The 24,098-nt window shown below is 53.8% G+C and overlaps 1 protein-coding gene across 2 annotated transcripts; it reads left to right on the forward strand.

Annotated features, from left to right (window-relative positions):
• Positions 1-1,781: 1,781 nt before the first annotated feature.
• LOC101083355 (chymosin-like) lies at positions 1,782-19,395 on the forward strand. 2 transcript variants are annotated; one of them, XM_019839172.2, is made up of 9 exons: positions 1,782-2,130; positions 11,922-12,072; positions 12,924-13,041; positions 13,864-13,982; positions 15,151-15,350; positions 16,745-16,858; positions 17,613-17,757; positions 18,264-18,362; positions 19,123-19,395. In XM_019839172.2, exons 1-9 carry the CDS (start codon positions 2,081-2,083, stop codon positions 19,258-19,260), a joined length of 1,134 nt encoding a protein of 377 aa, XP_019694731.1. In that variant the 5' UTR covers positions 1,782-2,080; the 3' UTR covers positions 19,261-19,395. The 2 variants fall into 2 exon arrangements, with proteins under 2 accessions (XP_019694731.1, XP_003990477.1); XM_003990428.3 differs by lacking the exon at positions 1,782-2,130 and adding an exon at positions 9,292-9,365.
• The last annotated feature ends 4,703 nt before the right edge of the window (positions 19,396-24,098 follow it).

Genomic DNA, 24,098 nt, shown 5'->3' on the forward strand with positions numbered 1-24,098 from the left:
TGTCTGCCCCGATCAGTCCCCAAAGGGCAAGTATGGAAACTGGACCGAGAACTTGGGGTGGAATGAAACAGCCGTGCCCACTCCTGCCTCTGACAGATCATGAAATGGGCCAGGTGGGAGTGAGGCCGACACATCCCCCCAAACCGGCAGGAAGCAGACCAGGCCCCCCCCCCCTTTACCCATGCCCCTCCATCACCCTGCCTCCCATCCACAATTACGGTCTTACAAAAAAAAAAAAAAATCTAAACACCACCCCAAATACACCCACCCGGGACTTCATTGCACACCGCAGCCCTCTTCGTTCTGCAAACCACCCCATGGAGCCAGTCTGTTCAGTTCAAGGTGAAGATTTTGACTCAGGCTATTTATAATTCCCTCGATGGAGCGGGTGTCAGTTTCAAAGCCGTCAGGCCAGATGCCGGGCTTGGAAGTTGAGAGGGAGACAAGCGTTATTATAAATTAATGTTGCCAGTGATGAATATTTGATATTTTTAACACACATTCACCTCAGAGGGAAAAATTCCTCTTTAATTAACGTGGCTGGATGTTGGGCGGTCCTCCCGTGGTCAAGGAGGGCTTGCAGAAAAATCTTTGGGCGTAGCTTTGGGCAAAGATCTGGCAGAAGAGAATGTCATCGCTGAAAAAAAGTGACACCTACAAAGACTTCCTTGTAGACCTGCCCCTTTAGGCTGAGACTGTCAGGGTCGGCAGCCGGCACTTCCTTCCCTCTGCCCACCCTTTCCTCTGTGCCTCCGGCTCCAGTTCTGGGCTGGTCCAGGCTGGAGAAAACACTGGCTCATACTAGAGACCAACACAGAGGGGCTCGCTTGCGGACCTGTCTTCCTTTGTCTGCATGGTGTTGAAACAAGGCCTTACCCTTATTTGATAATCGATATATTTCCCCCCAAAGCAGCATATTCCATGTCTCTTGGAAAATGGAAAGTTCTGGAACCTCTGGATTGGGTTCCCAGTTGACAGTAGTTTAGGCATACCCAAGCCCACCACTCGTCGGGGCCTCCACCTGCCTCTGGGGCTTGCATCGGGCCTGCGAATACTTTGTTTGGCCTACACAGCGTTAGCATGCATCATGCTTAAAAAAGTTTTTGGAAAGGAATGAAATTCATTGTGTGTTTTGATATTTACTTTAAAAATTAGACCCTGAAACAATCTTCAGTGCCACACAAGCTCCTGTTATGTTACACGCCTAACCCGCAGGGTGGTAAAAACGGAGATTATTGGGGCGCCTGGGTGGCTCAGTCGGTTGAGCGTCCGACTTCGGCTCAGGTCATGATCTCACAGCTGATGAGTTCGAGCCCCGCGTCGGGCTCTGGGCTGACAGCTCAGAGCCTGGAGCCTGCTTCTGTGTCTCCCTCTCTCTCTGCCCCTAACCCACTTGCATTCTATCTCTGTCTCTCTCAAAAATAAATAAACATTAAAAAAAAAAATTAAAAAAAAAAAGGAAAAAAAAACCCTGGAGCTTATTTGGTAGAATCTCCAGCAGATGAGTTTTTTGCACTGTCTCCCATACTCTTCTGAGTTACCCGCCTGGCCCATCGGCGTCTGAGACCGACCCCTTGCCGGTGTCGCTGAACCTCAGGTTTCTCGTCTGTTAAATGAGGCCCAAGCAGGGTGGAGTAGAAGGCTCTCGGGTTTTGGAATCAAAGCGGTTCTGGATTAAAATCCTGGCAACACCGCTCTGACGCAGGAGCTGGGTGAGCGACTTAATCCCTTTAAGCTCCATTTCTCTTCTTTGTGAAATATGGGTAACACTACCGACTCTGAATACTTTTGGTGGTGTTAGAGGAGAAGAGAATAATGCTAAGAGCTGGCATTTCCTGAGTGCCTGCTGTCTACCAGGCACTTCTCGGGGCCTCGGCGGTCATCACAAAAACCCTACGAGGTGGGAGATGTTTACCGATGAGGACCGTGAGGCTGGTGATCACAAAACAAAGGCGAAGCAGGGGCGCCTGGCATACGGTGGGCCGAAAGGACTGAGGGCCACGTTCTCCAGTTCTGAAAACCCTGTGGCTCAGGCCTCGCATTCTTCCCTTTCTACAAGGATGCAGGGACTTGAGGAACCATGCCAGGAAAGGGCTGGTTTTCCAGATGCTCAAAGAGAGGATATGACAGGTAAAGTTGCCCATCTCACATGCAATGAGTTTTAATGTTTATTCATTTTGAAGGAGAGAGAGAGAGAGCAAAGCGCCAGCAGGGGCGGGGCAGAGAGAGAGAGGGAGACACAGAATCCGAAGGAGCTCCAGGCTCTGAGCTGTCAGCACAGAGTCTGATGCAGGGCTTGAACTCACAAACTGACAGATCATGACCTGAGCCGAAGTCAGTCACTTAACTGACTGAGCCACCCAGGCGCTCCTCATCTGGTGAGTTTTAAAGAGATGTATATATCACATTTTATGTTTGGTTCACAAGAGTGTATTTCTTTTTACTTATAAGTAAATTTTATTTTAATTTATTTTTTACAGTGTTTATTTATTTATTTTGAAAGAGAGCTAGCATGCAAGTGGGGAAGGGGGAGAGAGAGAGAGAGAGAGAGAGAGAGAGAGAGGAAGAGAGAGAGAGAGAGAGAGAGAGAGAATCCCAAGCAGGCTCCGTGCTCGGCACGGAGCCTGGCACAGGGCTTGAGCTCATGACCTTGAGATCATGACCTGAGCCTATATCAAGAGTCGGACACTTAACTGACTGAGCCACCCAGGTGCCCTGTGAATTTTATGTGTGAGCTGATCCCTCATCTCGGTTTGATCTGCATTTTCCTAACGATCCGTGACGTTGAACATGTTTTATATGCTTGTTGGCCAATGTACATCTTCTTAAAATTTGTTAAATGTTCGTTTATTTTGAGAGAGGGAAAGAGAGCAGGGGAGGGGCATAGGGAGAGGGAGAGAGAGAATCCCAACCAGGCTCTGTATGTCAGCACAGAGCCCAACGTGGCGTGGAAACTCACAAACCGTGAGATTATGACTTGAGCCAAAATCAAGAGTTGGATGTTCAACCAGCTGAGACACCCAGACGCCCCTAGTACATCTTCTTTGAGGAAATGTCTGTGTGAGTCCTTTGCCCTTTTTGTAATTGGGTTACTTGTTTTGTGTGTGCGTTGTTGCATTGTAGGAATTCTTTGTTATATATTCTGGTTATGAACCCCTTATCAGATATTTGATTTGCAAGTATTTTTCCCCATCCCAGAAGTTGCATTTACCACTCTGCTTGTAGTGTCCTTGGATGGGCAAAAGTGTTCAGTTTTGATGTAGTCTAATGTGTCTATTTCCCTTCTTTTGTTGCCTATGCTTTTGGTGTCGTCTACAAGCAATCATTGCCAAATCCAAGGTCATGAAGTTTTTGAAGTTGAAATTTTGGACCAGGTCCTCCTTCCTAACTATTTAGAGATTCCTTAAAACTGTATTTATGAAGCAAAACATTCTCAAGATTCATGACAGTGTGATTCTGTTTCATTGTCCTGCAGTGGCCTCGTGTCCCCATGTCCATCTTCAATGTCCCGTTTGAGCACCACCTTGCCCTGTCATGATACGTAGGCCCCATGTGGAAGGCAGGCAGAGTTGGAAGAGGCCTGATTCCTACCAGAGGATCTTTTTGGTTTTTTGAGGTTATTTCTTTATTTTGAGAAGGAGAGAAAGAGAGAGAGAGAGAGAGAGAGAGAGAGAGAGAGAGAATGCTCGTGAGGGAGGGGCCCAGAGAGAAGGAAAGAGAGAATCCCAAACAGGCCCTTTGCTGCCAGCACGGAGCTCGACTTGGGGCTCGAACCCATGAGCTACCGTGAGATCATGACCTGAGCCATACCAGAGAATCTTCCTATCCCATCCTTCCTCTTTCCTGTTCCACTTTCTTCCTTTTTTCACCTTCCCGGAAGGGGATTTAGGGCCAGCTGTGCCCCTACTTGTCTGTAGCCTCAGCTGAATGGCTTCCCCTGGCACATGGCCCCGGGCTGCCCGAGTCGCGGGCTCTGTTGCTGTTCGGTTTCCATCCTCTTCCTCTGGACACATTGGACGGCATGTATCAAATCCATAAATACGGAATTTCTTTGAAGAAGTACTTGCGTTACCTTGACCTTTAAAATCCCTTCATTCGGAAATAATTTCAAACACCCAGAAACCGTGCAAGGAAGTCCTGCACACCTTTACTCAGACACCACATACGTTGACAGCTCGCCACCTTTGCTTTCTTCTCTTCTCCCTCTCTGCATGTTTTCTGGTCTCTTAGAAACCCTGTTAGAACTTGGGAGGCACGCTACTCCTTTACTTCAGTGTGTCCAACAATCAAGGGCATTTTCTTATCATTGCTAAAATACGAATCAGTACGAATATCAAAGCTGTGAACTTGGTGAAACTGACATCACTACAATACTATCGCTTGAAATTTTGACCCCATCCTCCTCCCTAACTGTCTAGTGATGCCTTAAATCTGTATGTGTAAAGCAAAACGTGATCTCAAGATGCGTGACACAGTGATCTAGAGACCAGATTTGGCCAAGTGCCCAGAGTCCTGCATCAGTGCTCTGGAGATTTGCCTCGACTCCTCCCTCCTTCTCCTCGTCCCCTTCCGGAGCTGGATGGGCTTCCCCAGGGCAGTTTGCCGTGACTAGTAATGTGCTCTGCTGTCGGCAGGGCAGGACGCCCACCCTGCCCTTCTCCCAAGAGGACCTGGCAATTCCGTGATGCGTTGGACAGATGTTTCCAGGCCTTAGGGTGCTTACTGCACAACAAATAGAGGTGCATCTTTTGGAGGCTGGGAGCGGTTCTCCCCACAAAGTTCTGCTGACAGACTGGTGGACAGGCCAGTATATCACTCACAGAGGTCACCTGGGGCAAGAAGGGAGAAGCCTAGGGAGTTTTACAAATGTTCAGGGTAGGCTTCTGATGCACTTTCTTGTTTTTTAATGCCTATTTATTTATTTAGAGCTTGAGCAGGAGAGGGGCAGAGAAAGAGAGAGAGAGAGAAGCCCAAGCAGGCTCCAAGCTGTCTGCACAGAGCCCAAGCTGGGGCTCAATCCCATGATCCCATGAGAGATCATGACCTGAGCTGAAATCAGGAGTCGGCTGCTTAACCGACTGAGCCACCTATGTGCCACCCCCACCTTTTTTTTTTTTCTGATGCATTTTCCAGGTCTCTGCCCTCTCAAGGTCTTTCCTGGGTGAGGCTTTGCTGTTCCTCTGTCCTGTGTGAAGGACCCCAGGACTTCTTCATCTTCAGCCCGAGGCTTGTCAAGCGTGGGCACAAAGTGGCCGTCTTTGCCGATGTTTGGAATTTCGGTGCTGTGAGAGCCATGTGGTCAGGCTGAGAGGATGTGCGGTCAAGAGTCAAACAGTCCCAGATCCCTTGTCAATTGCTGAATGACTTTGGAAGATCGGTCGAGCTTTCTAAGCTCCTGTTTATTCATCTGTGAAATGGATGGATGTATTTTAAATTAAAAACATTTTTTTTGATATTTATTTATTTTTGAGAGAGAGACAGAGCACGAGCCAGGGAGGAGCAGAGAGAGGGAGACACAGAATCCGAAGCAGCTGAAGGCTCTGAGCTGTCAGCACAGAGCTCGACAGGGGCTCAAGCCCACGAATGGTGAGATCATGACCCGAGCCCAAGTCAGATGCCTCATTGACTGAGCCACCCAGGCGCCCCTGATTTACGCTTTTAAAAAATTCTGTCATTTTCTCCTTTCTCTTTTCCTCAGGAAAAGAAGCGACGTCACTACCTTTTTTTTTTTTTTTTTTTTTGCCTCGAGGAAGATGTGGGCAGGGCGGAGGGCGGAGAGCCAAGGCGACGTGTAGGATTTCCAGGTCAGGATGTTGTTGCCTGAAGCCTAAGCCCGTAAGAGAACTCAGGGTTCCTCAGAGGTTGTAGAAGGTAGAGGCAAGGGAGACAGGTGGGTCGTCAGTGACAGGGACCTGGGGCCTGCTTTCTAGTGGTGGCCCAGGGGGCGTGGCAAGACCAGAGAGGAGTCAATGTGTGGCCTCTCTCGGGGAGTATGACCCAGGTAGCTTCCAGAAGAGTGGTTTGGCCCAGGTGAGGCATGGAGGCAACAGGGCCCCAGGCAGGGGCAAGGAAAGATCACCAAGTGCACCCCAAAGCTTGGTCTGCTGGAGAGTCATGTGTGTTGAAGCATATGCGGGGCACTATGCAAAAATGACCAAGATTAACTTGCCCCCGGCCTGGAGGGTCAATGCCAAAATTCAGTTGATTTCTAGAGCAGGAGATGAACAGATGCTTTGTGCAGACCTGAGGTTCAGACCAGCAACATGAGCTTGTAAATCCCACATATCACCAAGGCTGGGGAATGACGTGGAACATTCAAGGTCACGCAATTGCAGTCATTTACGACTCGTATTTATAGAGGTCCTAACACATGGTAGCACTGGACTGTCCTTTGATCCTCACATGAGCATCTCAGTGTCAGAAGAGGAAACTGAGGCATCAAGAAATGAAGGAACTTGCTCAAGGCCACAGGACCATGTGACAGACCCAGGACTGAAGCCCAGGATGGTCACACATGCACTTTCCAGAAGCCATGCTCCCTTGTCAACTGGCACCTTGCAGTGGGAGATGTGTGTCCCTTTGGATTTCCTCCTATACCGCTTATCACAGAAGGGTCACACATGGGATCCGATCCGTCCCCACCTGACTGCGGGCTCCCCAGGCATGGAGATGACACCAGCTCCATATCTCAGTGGCCATGGTTCGCACATAGAACTTCTCAAGTTATGAGTTGAACTGGCTTTGTTGCTGCTTATGTCTGAGTGGAGCTCACAGGGTGGGCACCCAGGACAGGTTGTCCCAAGTCCCTGATTTTGTTTAGCCACTTTTGTTGGTTAGTCGCCAGGCACAAAGAATGTAGACCAAGGTGGAGGGCGCCTGGGTGGCTCAGTCAGTGAAGCAACCGACCCTTGATTTTGGCTCATGTCATGATCTCATGGTTTGTGAGTTCAAGCCCCGTGTCAGGTCTGTACGGACGCACAGTGTGGACCCTACTTGGGATTCTCTCTCTCTGTCCCTCCCCTATGTGTTCTCTCTCTGTCTCAAAATTAATAAGAAACTTAGAAAAAAATCTAGATGAAGGGGAGTTGTCCCCACCTGGTACTGGGTAGCCAGTGATGAAATCTTATCATGGTTTTTCTAAAAGCTTTTTGCAATTCTTGGCCTGCACCCATGGATAAGCAGTTCTAACGCTCTGTGCCATCTGGGGCAACGTTCCTGATAGAGTGCACTTGAATGCTGTTAGAATGATCTCAATCTCGTGAGTAAACATGAAGCAACCAGTACTAAGGGGTCTTTAGTTTTTGGCTTTGAGGGTCACCTTCCGATGGGAGGGATGGCTGAACCTGACTTCCCAGGCTCATTGTCCAGGACCGTTTGACGCTGGGTCGGGCTGGGCCCCTGGTGACGTGGAGCAGAGTTGCTACAACGCTCCCACTTGGTGGTGTTGACCCTGGAGGGTCCCAGCCCCGGAGGATGGGCACAGGCATGGCCGTCCCAAGGGGTGTCCTGCGGTCAGCAGGAGTGAGCTAGGAGCAGAGCCGGTCCAGACAGGATATTGCAAATTTATGAAATTGCCATAGAATGCTGGGCCCTGTGGGACAGTATGTAGGGTGTCAGACCAGGGATCTGTGGCAGTTCAAGCAAGTCCCTCAACCTCTCTGAGTCTCTGTCTCCTCATCTGTAGCTCATAATAAAGATGTGACCGGTGGTGCCTCCAGAAGGGTAGGAAGACCATTCATTAACTCATTTGCTTAACCAAACGTTTAGTGAGCCTCTTCTCTGCCTCATGCTCCGTGCTGGGGTGAGGGAGGAAAGACCACTCGGAGGCAGGGCCACTGGGGCAAGACATACGGCCCCGGCCTGGCAGGGCAAATGTCTTCAGGGAAGAAACAGGAAACATGGGGTACTGTTGAGCGGTGTTTTTTTTCTCTCTGCTTCCTTGGCTTTTGGAATGGGAGGGTGGGAGGGTGCCATGAAGATGTGCTCCTGGCCATGTCCTGGGGCACCGGGGGCAGCAGTGTCCTGGCCTTCTGAGAAGGATGGCTGGGTGTGGCATCTCATGGGAGGGATCACATCTGGCTGTCTTCCTAAGTCCTTCCATAAAGCACTCAGGTCCCCCATCGATGGGCCTCCTGAGGCCCTCACATCAAATGCAGGAAACTTCCAGGCCTGTCTCTCTCAGCGTGCCCCTGTGTCCAGGGCCCACGACATGCCCGCCTCTTTGGATACCCGGCCTGCCCTCTCTAGTCCACCCCCACCAGGCCTCCCTTGCTATCCTGATGTCTGTCCTGAAGGCTGTCGGTGGCCGGCCCCATGCTCTCCTGCCAACCCGTGGCCCCAAAGTCCCTGCCTTATTCTGACTTGATCCTGACTTTCCAGTTTATAGCCTCCCCTCGTCCCAAGGTGTGGTCTTCTCTACCGCTTCTGTGGCTGAGTCTTTGTTTTCCTTTTGGCCCTCATTCTCTCTCAGGGGCCCTCCACTCATCACAAAGCCCCACATGTGTGTTTCGGAGAAGCTCTTCCTAGATCTTTGTGTGGATGAGGGTGCCAGCTCTCGGCCTAACCTGTTGCCTAAACCTGACCATCACGCCACATTTTCCGTCCTCCGTGTGTGCGCGGCACACGCCTGCCTCCCCTGCTCACCCTCGCCAGCCCTCCGTTGCTCAGGGGATCCGGCACCTATCCTGCCCTTCCCAACACCCTTCCAGCATGGAACCGGGGGCCACGGCCCTGACGGTGCAGGAGTGTTGGGCCTGCCGTCTTTCTTAGACCGGGGTGGCCAGCTGAAGGAGCATCCCTGCCTGGGCAGTGCACTGAATGCTCCCTGGAACACGGGGCTAGGAGGCCTGAGCCGGAGGATCCCGGGCAGAGCAGGCTGCTGGCTGTCTGTGAAGTCAGGCCCAGGCAGGAGAGGCAGCTCGGACAGGGGGAGGGGGGCTGCTGCGAAGAGACCTCTTTACAGCCCGCAAGGTGGAAGGCAACACAGGTTTCCGGGGGTGGCCCTGTCTGGGTTTGCTCGAGAAGTCCCTTGTGGAAGGGGAAATCAGGTCAGGGAGGCCTCTGGGACATTCCCCAGCACATGTACACTTCCACTTTGAAGTCCCTGCGGTGGTGGAATTCGTGGCCCTTATCGGAGTGGGTGTTAGACACTCTGGGTCCTGTCTTAATGTGTTTGGAGAACAGCCCGAAGTCAGGGGGTTATCTCCGCAGCCTGGGCCTCCAGCCGGAGGGGACGGGGCTCGCTCTCTATAAAGGCTGTGGGAACGGGCACCGGCTCGAGCAGTGGCCAACCCACCATCCAGGATGAAGTGTCTCGTGGTGCTACTTGCAGTCCTGGCTCTCTCCCAGGGCAGTGAGATCACCAGGTGGGTGTCAGGCCCCAGGGGGACGTGGGGGGAAGGGCGTCAGGTGTATTTGCTCCGGGTGGGTCTCTGCTGGGCTTCCCCTCCTTGCCCTGGGGAATCTTCCGAGGAAATGCTGCAGGTTCCCAGGAGAAGCGGTACACTGGTCTTGCCTTTGCATCTGGGATCCTTTCCTCTGAGTGAGCCCCGCCACTGCAGGGTGCGGTGGCCAAGGGCTCAGAGGGGACAGCCTGCGGGATTAAGGGGATGGTTTCTGGAGTCAAATTGCCTGTGAGTTGATCCCCAGCTCCATCGGTAACCTGACTCTCTGCGCCCTGTTTCCTCTCCTGCTATAAAACGAGGGTAACAAAGCATCTATCTCACAGGGTTGGCACGCGGACTATATGAGCTGGTGTTTGTAAAATGCTTTGAACGGCATCTGGCACGTGATGAGAGCTATGTATGCATTTCTTTTTTTTTTTTTTTAATTTTTTTTTAACGTTTATTTATTTTTGAGACAGAGAGAGACAGAGCATGAACGGGGGAGGGTCAGAGAGAGGGAGACACAGAATCCGAAGCAGGCTCCAGGCTCCGAGCCATCAGCCCAGAGCCCGACGCGGGGCTCGAACTCACGGACCGCGAGATCGTGACCTGAGCCGAAGTCGGACGCTTAACTGACTGAGCCACCCAGGCGCCCCTGAAACGATTTTTTAAAAGTAATCTCGACACCCAATGGGGGGCTCAAACTCACGACCCTGAGACCAAGAGTCACATGCTCTCCTGACTGAGCCTGGCAGGTGCCCCATAATTGATATTTCTTGAGCTGCTTGCTACCAGGTGCCAGAAACTTGGTTGGATATTTACCTCTGCTACCGCGAATCCTCCTGGATTAGGTAGATAGTATTATTTGCATTTTACAGATGAGGAAGCTGTTGTTCAGGAAGGGTCCCTGAGCTACTCAAGACTGTGAGGCTCATAAGGGAGGAGCTAGGACTTGGTCGCAAGCAGACTTGCACTCTTACCACAAAATCAAGCTATCTCTGGTTTGAGCCTTATCCCAGGTTTGAGCCCTGTCGAGCCCCGGGACTGGGGGAACCTGGACCCATCCCTGGGAAGCTGGATCCCTAAAAAGGGGTCAGGGTGGCTTTGACCAGTGGAGCTCCTCATGGTCCTTGAAAGTGAGGCTCTTTAGAGTGCCAGACATTTGCGGGGGGGCGGGGGCTCTCTGCAAAAACTAGGGGCAGCGCTGGGGGAGTGGGGGTTTCCATGGTGAGCTTCCTGGTCTCTGTGTGGGGCAGTGGGCTGCAGGCGTCCCTCAGAGGGAGGCTCTCTGGGACCTCGTGCTGGACACAAGAGCTCAGTGGAGACATCGGGACACAGGAAAGGGCAGCTGTGGGCTTGGTCTTGGGAGCTCAGACTAGCTTCCTTCCTTTTGGGCTTACGTCCTTTTCTATCGTCAGAGACAAAGGCTGAGAAACAATCTCGAGGACCTTTTATTTCTGTTGGGTGGAATTCACACCTGAGGGCTGGGGAAGAGAGGCACCAGAGGAGAGACCATAATTCACACACAGGCCTGTTCCATATGGGATCCGCCTGGGATGTGAACAACACGAGAGAACCCATTTTTTGTTTTATTTGACTGCTGCCATTTTATTACTCTCAAAGCACTTTCATGGCTGTGGTCGCCCCTCGTCCTTCAGAGGACGAGGCTCACAGAGGAGGACCGCATGGCCCTTAGAACTGAGGGACCCCGGGATCATCTGGCTCCATCCCTTCACACTACTGGAGGGGGGACCTGGGAGCCAGAGAGGTGAAGCTATGGTTGGCCAAAGGCAGGGCTGGAGAGTGGCTGGAGAGACGAAGGAGTTCACCCCTTATGCTGAGACCGAGCTGAAACTCAGAGGGTTTTGGGGAGCGACCCAAAGTACCACAGCCTGTAAAGCTGGGTCTAGAACCCTCCTTTATGTTTCCCCTCCAGACTCTCTTCTGTTGGTTTGCTTCCATCATCCAACCCCTAAACTCTAGAAGCCCCCTTGAGGTCCACGCTCTGTACTGAGACACTTCAAAGACTTTCCACACACTTCAGGCCACCCAGAGAGCCAGTCACAGGGGTCACAAGGGCGGAGCACTCTCACGGAATTTAGCAGGGTGTGGGGGACATCATTTCCTCTCTAGACAGCATGTCCCGGCGGGGGGGGCAGAGACTACCCCTGTGCCCCATACGGTGTCTGACACATGGTAGGTAGACAGTGAGAATTTGGAGACTGAATGGATGATATTGGGTCTCTCAAACCTTGGAGTTACAGTATTCACTAGCAAGCTATGAAATACATTCACTGAGTCTCTGGCAGCATTAAAAAAGAGAAAGGAACAGGGAATATCAGAGTGCGTTGTATTTAGTAAGGGTAGGCGCTGATTTGTGAACTGACGTAGAATACAATTTTTACTTTGAGTTATGATATAAAAAAAGAAAGTGGGGGAGTAGCTTACGGAACCCAGAGCCTCTGGGCACCCTCTGGGAGGTCAGGCAGCCCTGGGGAGATGCCCCCCGGCATCATGAATTCTCCCCCGTCTCCTCAGGGTTCCTCTGCACAAGGGCAAATCGCTGAGGAAGGCCTTGAAAGAGCACGGGCTGCTGGAAGACTTTCTGAAGGAACACCCATATGGCATCAGAAAGAAGTACTCCAACTTAGACAAGGTGTCCAACGAGCCCTTGGCCAACTTCTTGGATGTAAGTGGCTCTGCCCATCTTCCGGTAATGCTTCTCACAGAGTGTGATGGACGCCCCCTCCCGGACTCGGCCTGTTTCCCACTTCGAGGAATCATGGAGCCCTGTGGGCTATGGAGGCCATGTCCTTGCCCCTCGGTCAGCTCTGCGGTGGGCCAGCGGACCCGGCAAAGGCAGGGCTCTGAATGTCACCCCCGGAAGGGTCTGAGTTCAGGCAACCTGCAGAAAACATCCCTTGGGGGACCATAATCTGCTCCCAGGTGCACCCCCATGCCTTAGGAAACCCATGACTTCATCCGGGCTGGGCAGGGATGGGGTACTGGTACCCATGTGCCACCGCCTAGGACGTGACAGGTACGCCCCTTGTGCCCTCTTCCTTTCTGGAGCCTGTCTCTTCCTCATCTGTCATCTGTCACTGCAGTAAACAGCCTTTTGTTTCCAGTTCTCTCATTTCCTTATCTAGGTCACATTGGCACCCCTTCCCCCCCCCCCCCCCACCCCCGCACCGGCCGTAGTTCTGACTCATGGGGAGGCTGGCAAGGTGGCATGGCAGGGGCAGCTTGGGCTGGGACTTGGGGGTCCGTACCTCGCTGGTGCCCCATCTTTATGTCCCTGCCCCTGGCAGGAGGGCCCAGTCTTCCTGCCAAGAAGGGCCCACATTTTGATCTAATGTCTGGGGCTTGTGGGAGGGGCCAGGCGATCACGGCTCGGGTAGGAGCCAGCGTGGCGGCTGGAGGTGAAGAACCCTCCCCAAGGACCCTCATTCCCCCTTCCCCCCTTTTCTCGATGCCAAACATCGACGCTCACCCCTATGCTGTGCTCCCCACCCCTGACCCCGTGCTGTCTGTCCCCAGTGTCAGTACTTTGGGAAGATCTACATCGGGACCCCGCCCCAGGAATTCACCGTGGTGTTTGACACTGGCTCCTCGGACCTCTGGGTGCCCTCTGTCGACTGCAAGAGTTACGCCTGCAGTGAGTGACCTCCCTTTCTGGCCCGCCTCTCCAGGCTCGGACCCCAGGGCCCCTCTGCCAGCCGCGGTCAAGGTGCTGGGCAGGGGGAACGTGGGTGCAGGAGAGCTTGCTCTGACGTTCCCAGCCTCCCGGTTGCGCCCCATCTCCTGGTTCAGCCCTTCCAACCGGGCCATGGATTGGGAAGGTGTGCAAATCACGGGTCTGATGTGTAAAGCACCGGCTGGAAATTAGGGAGGCTTAGGCTATTTATTTACTTATTTATTTAGTCTCCATCAGGAGCCAAGGCAAGCTGCTGACCCTTCTGGGTCCTCGGTTTTCCTTTCTATAAAACGGGGCGATTATATGCCGGTGGGTGCCTGGAGAATGAAGTGAGAGGGTCTTACTGTTGATGATGAGTAAACAGCAAATACGTGCTATTAATTTATTCCTCCAACAATCCTGGGAGATTGGTGCCCTCTCTACCTCCATCTACCAGAGGAGGAAACCAAATTTCAGAGAAGAAAAGAGTCTTGCCTAAGATGGCCAAGCTGGAAAAAGTCAAATGTCCATGGGAACCGCAGGGATGGCTTTTTGCTTTCCTGTTTCGTTTGGAAGCTACACGGGTAGCACCGGGGGTCAGAGAGGTGGGTCGAGCACCAAAGAACAATTTTCTTTTACTAAACTGAGTGGGATCCAGAGAGAATGGGTGCTTGTTTTCAGCAGAGAGAATGGTTAGTATTTAGACCATATTCTTACAGGGCCTGGTGAGGGTCTCAGCCCTGGCTGACACCGTCCACTGGTGAGAAGATTCTGTGGGCCTCGCTAACCCTGGGTCTGTTTCAGAAACCCATCATCGCTTTGACCCATCCAAGTCCTCCACCTTCCAGAACCTGAACGAGCCCCTGTCCATCCAGTACGGCACCGGCAGCATGCAGGGCTTTCTGGGTCTCGATACCGTCACTGTGAGTGGGGCTTTGGGTCAGCAGGCACTCACCTTTCCTCCCCAACCAGCCGCTTCACCACCTAGATGCCCAGGCTCTGGTGAGCTGTCCCTCCAGCTGCGGCTGAGAGGCCCTTTGGATCCTGCCCTCCCCCCCCACCAACAGGTGGCCTGGTGGGGATTTAAAGCCTGAGAGGGATTTTGGCCAGCAGCTGCTGTGGCTCGACCTTCCCTCCTCCCTCCTCTCCTTCCCGTGCCAACCCCCAGAGTCCTCTTGAGAGGCTTCTCCATGCCTACTTTCCATCTTCCCAATCTTCTTCATCTATGCTTGCCATAATTGGTCCAGGATCCCCAGCCTGTGCCAGCACTGAGCTCTCTTCAGTGTCGCCTGTGTGATCTCACTGGAAAGGTCGTTCTTAGGAAGGTGCTATTATCCCCTTGTTCAGAGGAGGCAGCGGAAGCTCAGAGGAGTCAGAAACTTGCCCGAAGTCACACAGCTGGGAGCTGAGTGTCAGAACCCCGCCTCCCAATCTTTGAGTGGTGCCCTTGGCTTGGCCTCCCTCAGTCGCCCTGGAGGACGAATCCCCTGCCCAGGTGTCATGGAACAGCATATACTCTTTTGCGTCAAAGAGCACCTGTGCCCTCTGGACAAGGGTTCCCCTGTCTGTTGCCACTTTTTGGCTTGTAAAGTACTCGACACAGGGGTGGGCACACAGTAAGGGCACAATACACATTAACTTCCTTGTCTCTTTCCTCACCCACTATCCAAGATTAAGCAGCATCCCTCCATGATTTTCACCTCAATCTTCCTTGAGTCCTTTCTGGGTCTGGCTGAAGGCTCTTTTGCTTTGAGCCAAAAGAGAGACACGGCTCTTCTCCATTGACAGTCCTGTCCTCAGCCTCTCCCGTAGGCAGGACAGGTGCCCACGCAGCTCAGGCCTCCCCAAGAGTCAGCAGCACCAGGCGGCAGGGGCCCAGAGCCTCTTCCTCTGTCCCCGGCTTCCTTGGACCAATTCCCTCAAAACCACAGCGCAGAGCTGGGAAAGGAGGGCTTTTCTTTGCTCGAGTAACTACATTACCTGGAGGAGGGAGGGCGAGCCCCAAGGCTGATCCTGATACCCACTTGCCCTGGGATCTTCCTGCCTCTGGCTGAGGGGCCCTTGGTGCAGGTCACTCTGCCTCTCTTACAGGTCTCCTCCATCGTGGACCCCCAGCAGACTGTGGGCCTGAGCACCCAGGAACCTGGCAACGTCTTTACCTACTCTGAGTTCGATGGGATCCTGGGGCTGGCTTACCCCTCTCTGGCCTCCGAGTACTCAGTGCCCGTGTTTGACAATATGATGCAGAAGCACCTGGTGGCCAAAGACCTGTTCTCTGTTTACTTGGACAGGTAGGAGCTGTCCCCAGGCAGGGTCAGACGTCCACAGCCCAGCAAGGTCTCTTGGCTGAGGAATGTCCACCCCTCTGGGACACGGCAACTCAAGGGTGGTGTCCAGAATCCAAGAAAACCTCTCCTTGTTTCCAGGCAGACCCAACTTCTTGTCCCAAAGTCCCCCACATAGCCATTGATACAGACAGAGTCCATTGGACCAACATTTGACTTTGATTTCTGGCATTTAAAAAACGAAGCCTGACCCCATCTCTGCACGGGAGCATTTTTTCTTTTTAACATTTATTTATTTTTGAGACACAGAGAGACAGAGCATGAGTTGGGGAGGGGAAGAGAGAGAGGGACCCACAGAATCTGAAGCAGGCTCTAGGCTCTGAGCTGTCAGCACAGAGCCTGACACAGGGCTCGAGCTCACAAAGTGTGAGATCATGACCTGAGCCGAAGTCGGACGTTTAACTGACTGAGCCACCCAGGCACCCCTGCATGGGGGCATTTAACATCTTTTTTCCAAAGTAGCCAGGACTCCATAATCATTGTGGGTGTCACTGAGATTCATAGACTTCTATTTATTTTTATTTTATTAAAAATTTTTTTAATGTTTATTTTATTTTTGAGAGAGAGACAGAACACAAGTGGAAGAGGGGCAGAGAGAGAGGGAGACACAGGATCCAAAGCAGGCTGCGGGCTCTAAGCTGTCAGCACAGAGCCTGACGCCGGGCTTGAACCCATGAACGATGAGATCGTGACCTGAGTTGAAGTTGGATGCTCAACCAACTGAGCCACGCAGGCGTCCCCACAGACTTTTAGAGTAGGCTCCAAAGGAGTCCAGCCTTCTCCTTTCACTATGAAGGAAACTGAGGCCTGGGAGGGACGATCACCCCAGGAACTGGTGGCTAAGTCATACCTGTGTCTCTGTTTCTGTCAAAAATAAATAAACATTAAAAAAAAAAGTAGCAGAGGGGGAATTCAGTGACACTGCAGTGTGCCCGTGTTTCCTGGCTGAGAGAAGGGCCCCGGAGTATGTGGGACCTTGTTGAAGACTCTCTCTTCTACTTGTAGCCAAAGGCCTGGGGGCAGGGGGTGGGCACAGGGGGACCCCTGAGGGTGACCTGAGCAGAGCCCAATGGTCATGTGACCTGTGTGGTGGTCATTTCCTGGCCTCCCCTCGGGAGGCAGGTGCTGCCTCAGCCGGGGGGGCTACAGAGCTCAGAGAGAGGATGCTGTAGCTGTCATCAGGGAAAAGCCCCGAAGAGCGGGGAGGCCCGGAGAACGCATCTGAAGCCTTCGGGGTGGAGGTGGGAGTCGAGGGCAGGGCGGACAGGAGGGCCAGGTCTCAGTGGCATCTGCCCCTGGGTGGGGATGCGGCGGCCCGTCACCAATTTCCTTGGTTTCAGGAATGGCCCGGGGAGCATGCTCACGCTGGGAGCCATTGACCCCTCCTACTACACAGGCTCCCTGCACTGGGTGCCCGTGACCGTGCAGGAGTACTGGCAGTTCACCGTGGACAGGTGAGTGAGTGGCAGCCCTGGGCCCCAGCCACGGGGTGGTTCCAGGTGTGGGGCCGGGAGGGCCGGGGGATCAGCCCGGGAGGCTCTGAGAAGGCCCGCACACCGTAGCTTGTAAGACCATCACAACAGGTCCTGAATTAGACGCTTCCAAGGCCAATGACCTTTGCCGATGAGCACGCTGGACATTCACCGATGCTTCATTCTTAAGAGTGCTGCACTAACTGAGCACTTACTACCTGCTAGGCATTGGGATGAGTGATAATAGGACCGTCTCGTTTATTCCTGGTGAAAAGCCTATGAGGTGGTGCCATTAGTAATCCTCATTTTATAATTTACTGACCTCAAGTCTGAACCTCGTGACCATCCCTTGAGGAAGTCAAGGAAGGAGGGGTTGTGACTCCATTCTGTGGATGAGAAGCCCGAGTTCAGGAAGGCTGGGTGACTTGTACAAGATTTGCAGCAGGTGGATGGTGGGGAGAAAATTTGAAACCAGATCTTTAGGCGACTTGTGCAGGACTCATTCCACCCCAACTCCAAGGTCTTGCCATGTGATTTTACAATTTTTTGATGTTTCTGTCCCACAGAAGGTGGGGCAGCCTTGATTTTGCTAATGACTTGGGAGAAAATGGTTTCAGGTCTTTTCTATGAGCTCTGGAAGTGGTGCTTGGGCTTGCCCCCTGCCCGAGGATCCTGGCAGGGGAGGGAGGGTTGGATGCTGGACGTGCTGCGAGGCTGTCCTGTTTCTGCTCTGCAGGGTTACGGTCAATGGCGTGGTGGTGGCCTGCGATGGTGGCTGCCAGGCCATCCTGGACACAGGCACCTCCATGCTGGTTGGGCCTAGCAGCGACATCCTCAACATCCAGACGGCCATTGGAGCCACCCAGGACGAGTATGGCCAGGTGAGGCCAGGCCCATTTCCCCCGAGGGGCTGGGATTTCTCCGAACACCTTCACAATGGCCTTCCAGCTCCGCCCACCACTGCCGTTGAGGATCTCACGTCTCATGCAGCTGCAGCGGCCAAGGTCTGGCCTCCGGTCTCCAGGAGGGCCGTGCATCCCTGAGCTCTGCTGCACCTCCTTGTTCCTTCACCACCCCACGGGTCTCCCTGCTTCCTCCCTGACAGCTAAGAGCTCCCAGTGTCCTGGCTGAGACTGGAGGGGAAACACTGAGGCCAGTCCCTCTGTCTCAAGCTGGGGTCTGTCCCTGCACTGACCGACAGCAGGTCCTTGTCATTGTGACTCTTGAGGCCTGAGAAAGAATCTCCCTAGAGTCCTCTGGGTGGGCAAGCCTCTCCCCACCGCTTGGCTCCAGTGCAGAAGAAGGGGCTGTGCCTGGGCCCTCCTCTGCCTCTTCCAGCCAGATCACATCCCTTGCCCATCTAAGAGGACCTCCTTCTGGTCTTTAGTTTGACATCAACTGCGGGCAACTGAACAGCATGCCTATGGTGGTCTTTGAGATCAACGGCAGGAAGTACCCACTGCCCCCCTCTGCCTACACCAGCCAGGTATGAGTCTCAGGAGAGGAAGCCTGGGTTCACCCGGCACCCCTTCTCTCTCCTGGCAAGTCAGCGAACTTCTTTGGTGGCGTGGCCCAGATGGAGAGTGTGGGAGGTACATGTAGATCAACCGGCCTTTCTGAGTGGGGCCCTGTTGTCCTTGGGCCTCACGTGTGGCTGTTATGGCCTCATTCTGGGAGACATGGGGTGGAGAGAGCCCAGCAGCTTGAGGGAGGGTGGGGTAGGCAGGACCACAGCTCCCCGTGGGAACCTCCATCCACTGTTCTAGCTTCTAAGCCCAGGGCTCTGGAGCTTTGTCCAGGATTTTTGTGGATAGCCTGGGCTTTGTGGGGACCCAGCCCTTATCCCCCCCTGACCCACTGGCCTCAGCTTTGGTCTGACCTTGAGTAACTTACTACAACTAGTAAGGCCTTGCCCCCCCCCCCCCCCCGGCCTGGTCTGGCTGGTCCTCAGGGCAGTAGGTGCTAAGAGGAGGGCTACAGGCTAGAGAGGACAAGTGAGGAGGAGCGGGGTCAGGGGACCATCCCAAGTGATCTTGCATTACATCACTTGATTTTCTGAGTATCGGTTTTTTCACCTTGTTGAGCGAGATGAGTCTGATACTTGTTTGCTTACCTCGGAGGGTGATTTCAAGGATGACAGGAAATAATAAGTGAGAGAGTAATTGTGGGGTGTGGTGGGGGAGGCTTGCCATCGGATGTGGTGACTGTGGTTGGGACCAGCTTCATCTCAGCCTTGCCTTTCCCAGGATCTGGGCTTCTGCGCCAGCGGTTTCCAGGGTGAGGGTGACGACCCGCTGTGGATCCTGGGAGATGTCTTCATCCGGGAGTATTACAGTGTCTTTGACAGGATCAACAACCGCGTGGGGCTGGCCAAGGCCATCTGATTGCACCGCCGACCGTGGAACACGCATGCACTCCCTAAGCACACATGCATGTGCACACACACACACGCACACACGCACACATATGGACCAGGTTTTCTGGCAGATGGTTCTCAATAAACACCATATCGCTGCAAAGTGTGGCTTCTGTGGGGCCAAAGCCCTGCGCCCTTGTGGGGGTGGGGAGTGACTGTCATGTGGTACGTCTGGCAGCATTGGGGCTTCGTGACTGGGGGAGGGTTCAGGACCTTGCTGGTGGGTGGAGACTTTCACAAGGGAATTGGCCACTTCAAGCTTAGGCCAGGTAAAACCAAGGCACGTCTTGCCTCTCTGTTCTCTCACTCTAGATCTTTCTGGGGAAAGGGTACAGTAGGGGAGACCTTTGCAGGATGAGGCTGGTCCCTGAGGAGCAAGGGGTGTGGGGCTGAGGAGAGAAAAGCTCTAAGTCCATTAAGAAAAGGGCCTTGGGGGATTTTGAAGAAGACGGTGGGGTAGACAGAAGGCACGTGGGAAGATCTGAAGGTCCTGAGGTTGCCATTAACCTGGGGGAAGAACCACAGCTGAGAGTCCCATCCTCAGTCTTAGAGGCTCTGAACCTGACCCACCAGCACCATCCCTGGGACAGACCCACGTTCAAGGGCTCTCAGACGCTGTCAGTCAAAGCTCACGCCAGTGCTCAGTGCTGACTGCTAGAGCTGAGTGAAGACCCTCTAGTGCTCAGCCAAGACCCCAGCAGTCGGTGGCCAGACCACTCCTGCTCCCAGGTTCCTGAAGCTTCTTTCTGGAAACAGAGAGGCCGCATGGAAAATAGAGATACCAGAGGGTTAGAACAAAGGGATCCAGGTGGATTTAAGTGGTTTCTCACTTATGCTACCTTGAGACCATATGGGGGTCAGGCAGATGAGCTTCCTGGGGGGATTTCAGTGCTCAGAGCCCCTTGACGGGCCCCCTGCAACAGTGCTCTGCTGATCTGCACACGTTTGCTCCCTCGACCCTCCTTCCTTTTTCTTTGGGCCCCTTGTCTTGGCAGCCTCCCAACAGGAGGCAGTATAATTGATCAGGCTTCTGTTTTCTAAACCACAGCCAGTCTGGCCCCCCATTTTGGGACTGGGCTTCAAGTCACACCTGTAAGTAGCTGAACTCTCAGAAGGCGCGGAAAGGGAGCTGGGGCCGGGTTAGCATCTAGGTCCCGCCCCCGCCCCTCCTAATCCTGACCACACTTGCCCTGCAGACAGCTGAGGAGCAAGTGAGTCAGGCAGCAGTCTCGGAGAGCTTCATGCCTCGGATTTGGCCAGGACGCTTCACAAAGGACAAAGGAGACTGTGCTTTAGGAAGAGGAGTGGGGAGAGGGGCTTGGCAGACCAGATCCTGTTAACAGGCTCCCCCGGGGCCATCTCTTGGGGTCTTTCTCAGCTGTATGCAAAGCCAAAGAAGATGAGGAACCCAGGGCAGTGGAAATGCTGTCCCCAGTGCCTTTGTGGGTCTGTGGAGGAGCAGCCAGCACGGGGCCCCGGAAGCACCCAGTGGTTTCTGGCAGGAAAGGAGTGGAATTGGACTGCGGGGGCCTACGTGGAGGAGGAAGGGCTCAGGCGGCAGCCCCAGCTGAGCCGAGGAGCCTGGGGTGGGTTGGGGCAGAGGCTACGGGAACACATTCCAGGACTTCAAGAACAGAGGATGGGCCTTGGGGTTTGGTTCCTACAAGGTCAGGGAGGACAACATGGCGTCAAGGAGTGAGTTCTGGCTTTGGGCGACTTTGCCAAGCCTCGCTTTTCTCATCCAAGACCGATACTGTCTGTTTGCCAAGCGTGAGACAGAACTGGGCCACATTCATTATTTTTAGGCTTCTGGTAGATTAAAAAAAAAGTCCCGAACAAGCTCACGAAAATTGTGTCATATTTTAATGGCTTACACTTAGCAAATTGCATTTTAAACATCCAGACTTCCATGAGAGATCATGTGGAAAGTCTCCACATGATGATTTTCATAAATGGGAGGCTTAGACCGAATGGCCCCTCACTGCTGGCCCTAGCCCACTGGACCCCGGTGACGGTCCCTGTCCTAGGTGGTTAGTGGCCAGTCCCTCCCTCGGGTTTTTCCCCGCTGCAGAGAATACCCTGCTGGAAAGGTTCTCCGCCCTCCGACCCCTTTGTTCAGTTTTCACTTGTCCTTCAAACCTCAGCTGAGTGCAAATCTTTCCAGGATGCTCTTACCAGGCTGGGTTGGTTCCCTCCCGTGCGCCACCCTGTGCCCCGTGCTCTCCTTAGCACAGTGCTTAGCGTTCTAACACTTGTTTCCCGTCTGTCCCCCTCACCGACTGGGGGCTCCCTGAGGACAGACACTGCGTCTCTCATTTTGATATCTTGGGTACCTAAACCATGGAATGCCTTCATCAAGTGTTGTTGATATGAGTAATATCATCAATGAATGAACGAATGAATGATTCAATCAGTAAGGTCCTCAAGAGTTGCACTGCTCGCTGCTGGTCTCCCCCTTTTCTCTCGGATCCTTGCAACCACCCACCCACCCACCACACTCGGGCCCTCTCTGCATCTTCTCCCTCTCGTTGCTGAGCCCGCAATGCTCCCCCCTTCTTTGCTGTCCCTGGGGAATGGCTCACCTTCAGTGGGACACTGAAGGGGCAGAAGGCAGCCGCTGCTGCCTCCAGGGCTTTAAGGTTCTGCCGGAGGGGCCCACACTGGGCTCTGCACCAGACCCCACTCTCTGGTGGTGGTGGTGGTGGGGGTGTCTGCCAGGTGATGAAGGGGCCTTGGAAGGGCTGTCAGCACATCTGCTACTTGCTTGTGAAGAGGGGCCACCTGGAGGCCAGTGGGGAACTGCGATGCTGGGCGGAGGTTCCCGCGGGGCCAGCTGCTCACTCCCCGCTCCCCCACCGGCACCGGCTGCTGACGAAAAAGCCAAGGCAGGGAGACCGCAGCTGGGGAAGCCTCAGCGTTTGCTCCCGTCCCCGCCACAGTCTGCCGCCTTAGCCACACCTAACCCCCTGCAGAGCTGGCCTCAGGGCCTTTGTGCCTGCCTTCCCTTTGCCAGTTTTTCTCCTTTCCATTCTCTCTGACCTATGACTTGCTCCTCATCCTTCCAGATCAGCTTAAGTGTCCCCGGAGGTGACACCCCTCTCCGCCAGACTTTCTCTTCTAGCTTCCTGATTGCTCAGTGGGGATCTTTACAACAGATTTGTCCTGTCGTATTTATTCACTTACACATCGGTCTCTGCCTGAGCGTCTGGTGGACAGCATGGGCATCCTTCCTCTCTGAGTCCTCCGTGCCTGGGGTGGGGGGCGGGGCGGGGGCGCCGGGCACACCTTGGAGGTTGAGCAAGCGCCCAAGGGTGGTTTATGCTGTGTGACATGAGTGGGCGAATCTATGGCCTGGTAGCATGAACCACGAGTGCGGGGAAACACAGGTTCACGAGGATGCGAGCGTGCACACGCGCACACAGACGCACGCACAGATGCACACAGTCAGGCACACGTGCTGGCCCAGCGCCCCTCCCTGTCCTCCCCCCCCCCCCCCCCCCCCCCCCGCATACACAGGGGCAGAGGCCTCAGCTCGCAGCCCCATCCCCCCGCCCTCTGTCCTTCTCCCTCCCCTGTCACTCAGTTCCAAGCCAGTTCCTCTCATGCTAATGAGAGGAAGCTTTGGCCAGAGAGAAGCTTGGAAAGGAAGTCTTTGAAATGGAAATGTTATGACAAAATGATGGATTGTTTTCTGAGCTGTGCAGTTGGTTTCTTGCTGGCAGCAGCAGAAGGGAGGCTATAACTGAAGGGGGGGGGGCGGGTAGAAGTTTGCCCCATGTCAGGAAGCCCTAGGCAGCAAGAGAGGCAAGGGAGACACACTATAAGAGCAGGAGGTGGGCAATGGGAAGAGGGGGTGAGGGACAGCCTGGGGCAGGCAAAGGGACTTGGCCTGGCCACCGCCCAGGAGCCCTGGTTGTGGCCACTCCCCCACACCCGCCCCCTACAGGCCAGGGCCTGCAGCAGCTCCCTGCTGAGAACAGGAGGGGCTGACCTTCCGCCAAGGCCATACCTAGCACCCTGCAGGGCTGGCCTCTGGGCCTTTGCTCATGCTGCTTCCTTTGCTGGGAGCCCCACCCACTTTCTCCAACCTGTGAACTGCTCTTCATCCTTCAAGACCAGCTTAAATGTCACTTCCTCTGAGAAGAGCCCCTACTGCACATGATGCCCACCTCACCCAAACCCTCCAAACCCCAGCAATGCTTGCTCACTGACCCCTGGCTGCTCGGTTTACCCAGGGCTATTTAGAATTGTCACCTTATTTACTAAAAAATACGTTTCGATGGAGCACGGGGTGGCTCTGTCGGTTGAGCGTCCGACTTCGGCTCAGGTCATGATCTCACGGTTTGTGAGTTCTGCACGCCACTTCGGATCCTCTGTCCCCCTCTCTCTCCGCCCCTCCCCCACTTGCACGTAAGCTCTCTCAAAATAAATAGACATTAAAAAAAGTGTTTTGAGTCTGTACTGCGTGTGAAGCACTGTTCCACGCACTGAGTCCCTCGGTAAACACGCCGTACAGAAGCCTCCACTGCCACGGAGTTCTGTGGGGACGCGGATATGTGCAGGCTGTGTAGGATGTGGGCTGGTTTTAGGTGCCATGGGAGGAAGTGGAGAAGGACAACGAATGCCATGAGAACACATACGCTTTAAAATGAGGTGGGCAACACAGGCCTCACGAGAAGGGGCCATATGGACAAAGACATGCAAAAGGGGGTGACACACGGGTATGAAAGAGGAACAAGCATTATAGGTAGAAGGAATAGTGTGTGAAAAGTAGCCAGCACTTAACAGACAGAAATTGCCCATAGG

Source organism: Felis catus, chromosome C1 (assembly GCF_018350175.1).
Source record: "Felis catus isolate Fca126 chromosome C1, F.catus_Fca126_mat1.0, whole genome shotgun sequence".
Classification (NCBI taxonomy): Eukaryota; Metazoa; Chordata; class Mammalia; order Carnivora; family Felidae; genus Felis; species Felis catus.

Excerpts from the sequence above, each read along its gene's own strand:
- LOC101083355 (XM_003990428.3), top strand. The coding sequence starts at position 9,304 with ATGAAGTGTCTCGTGGTGCTACTTGCAGTCCTGGCTCTCTCCCAGGGC. Across the intron at positions 9,366-11,921 it reads CAGGGCAGTGAGATCACCAG|GGTTCCTCTGCACAAGGGCA; the intron begins GTGGGTGTCAGG and ends CCGTCTCCTCAG. Across the intron at positions 13,042-13,863 it reads CTGCAAGAGTTACGCCTGCA|AAACCCATCATCGCTTTGAC; the intron begins GTGAGTGACCTC and ends GGTCTGTTTCAG.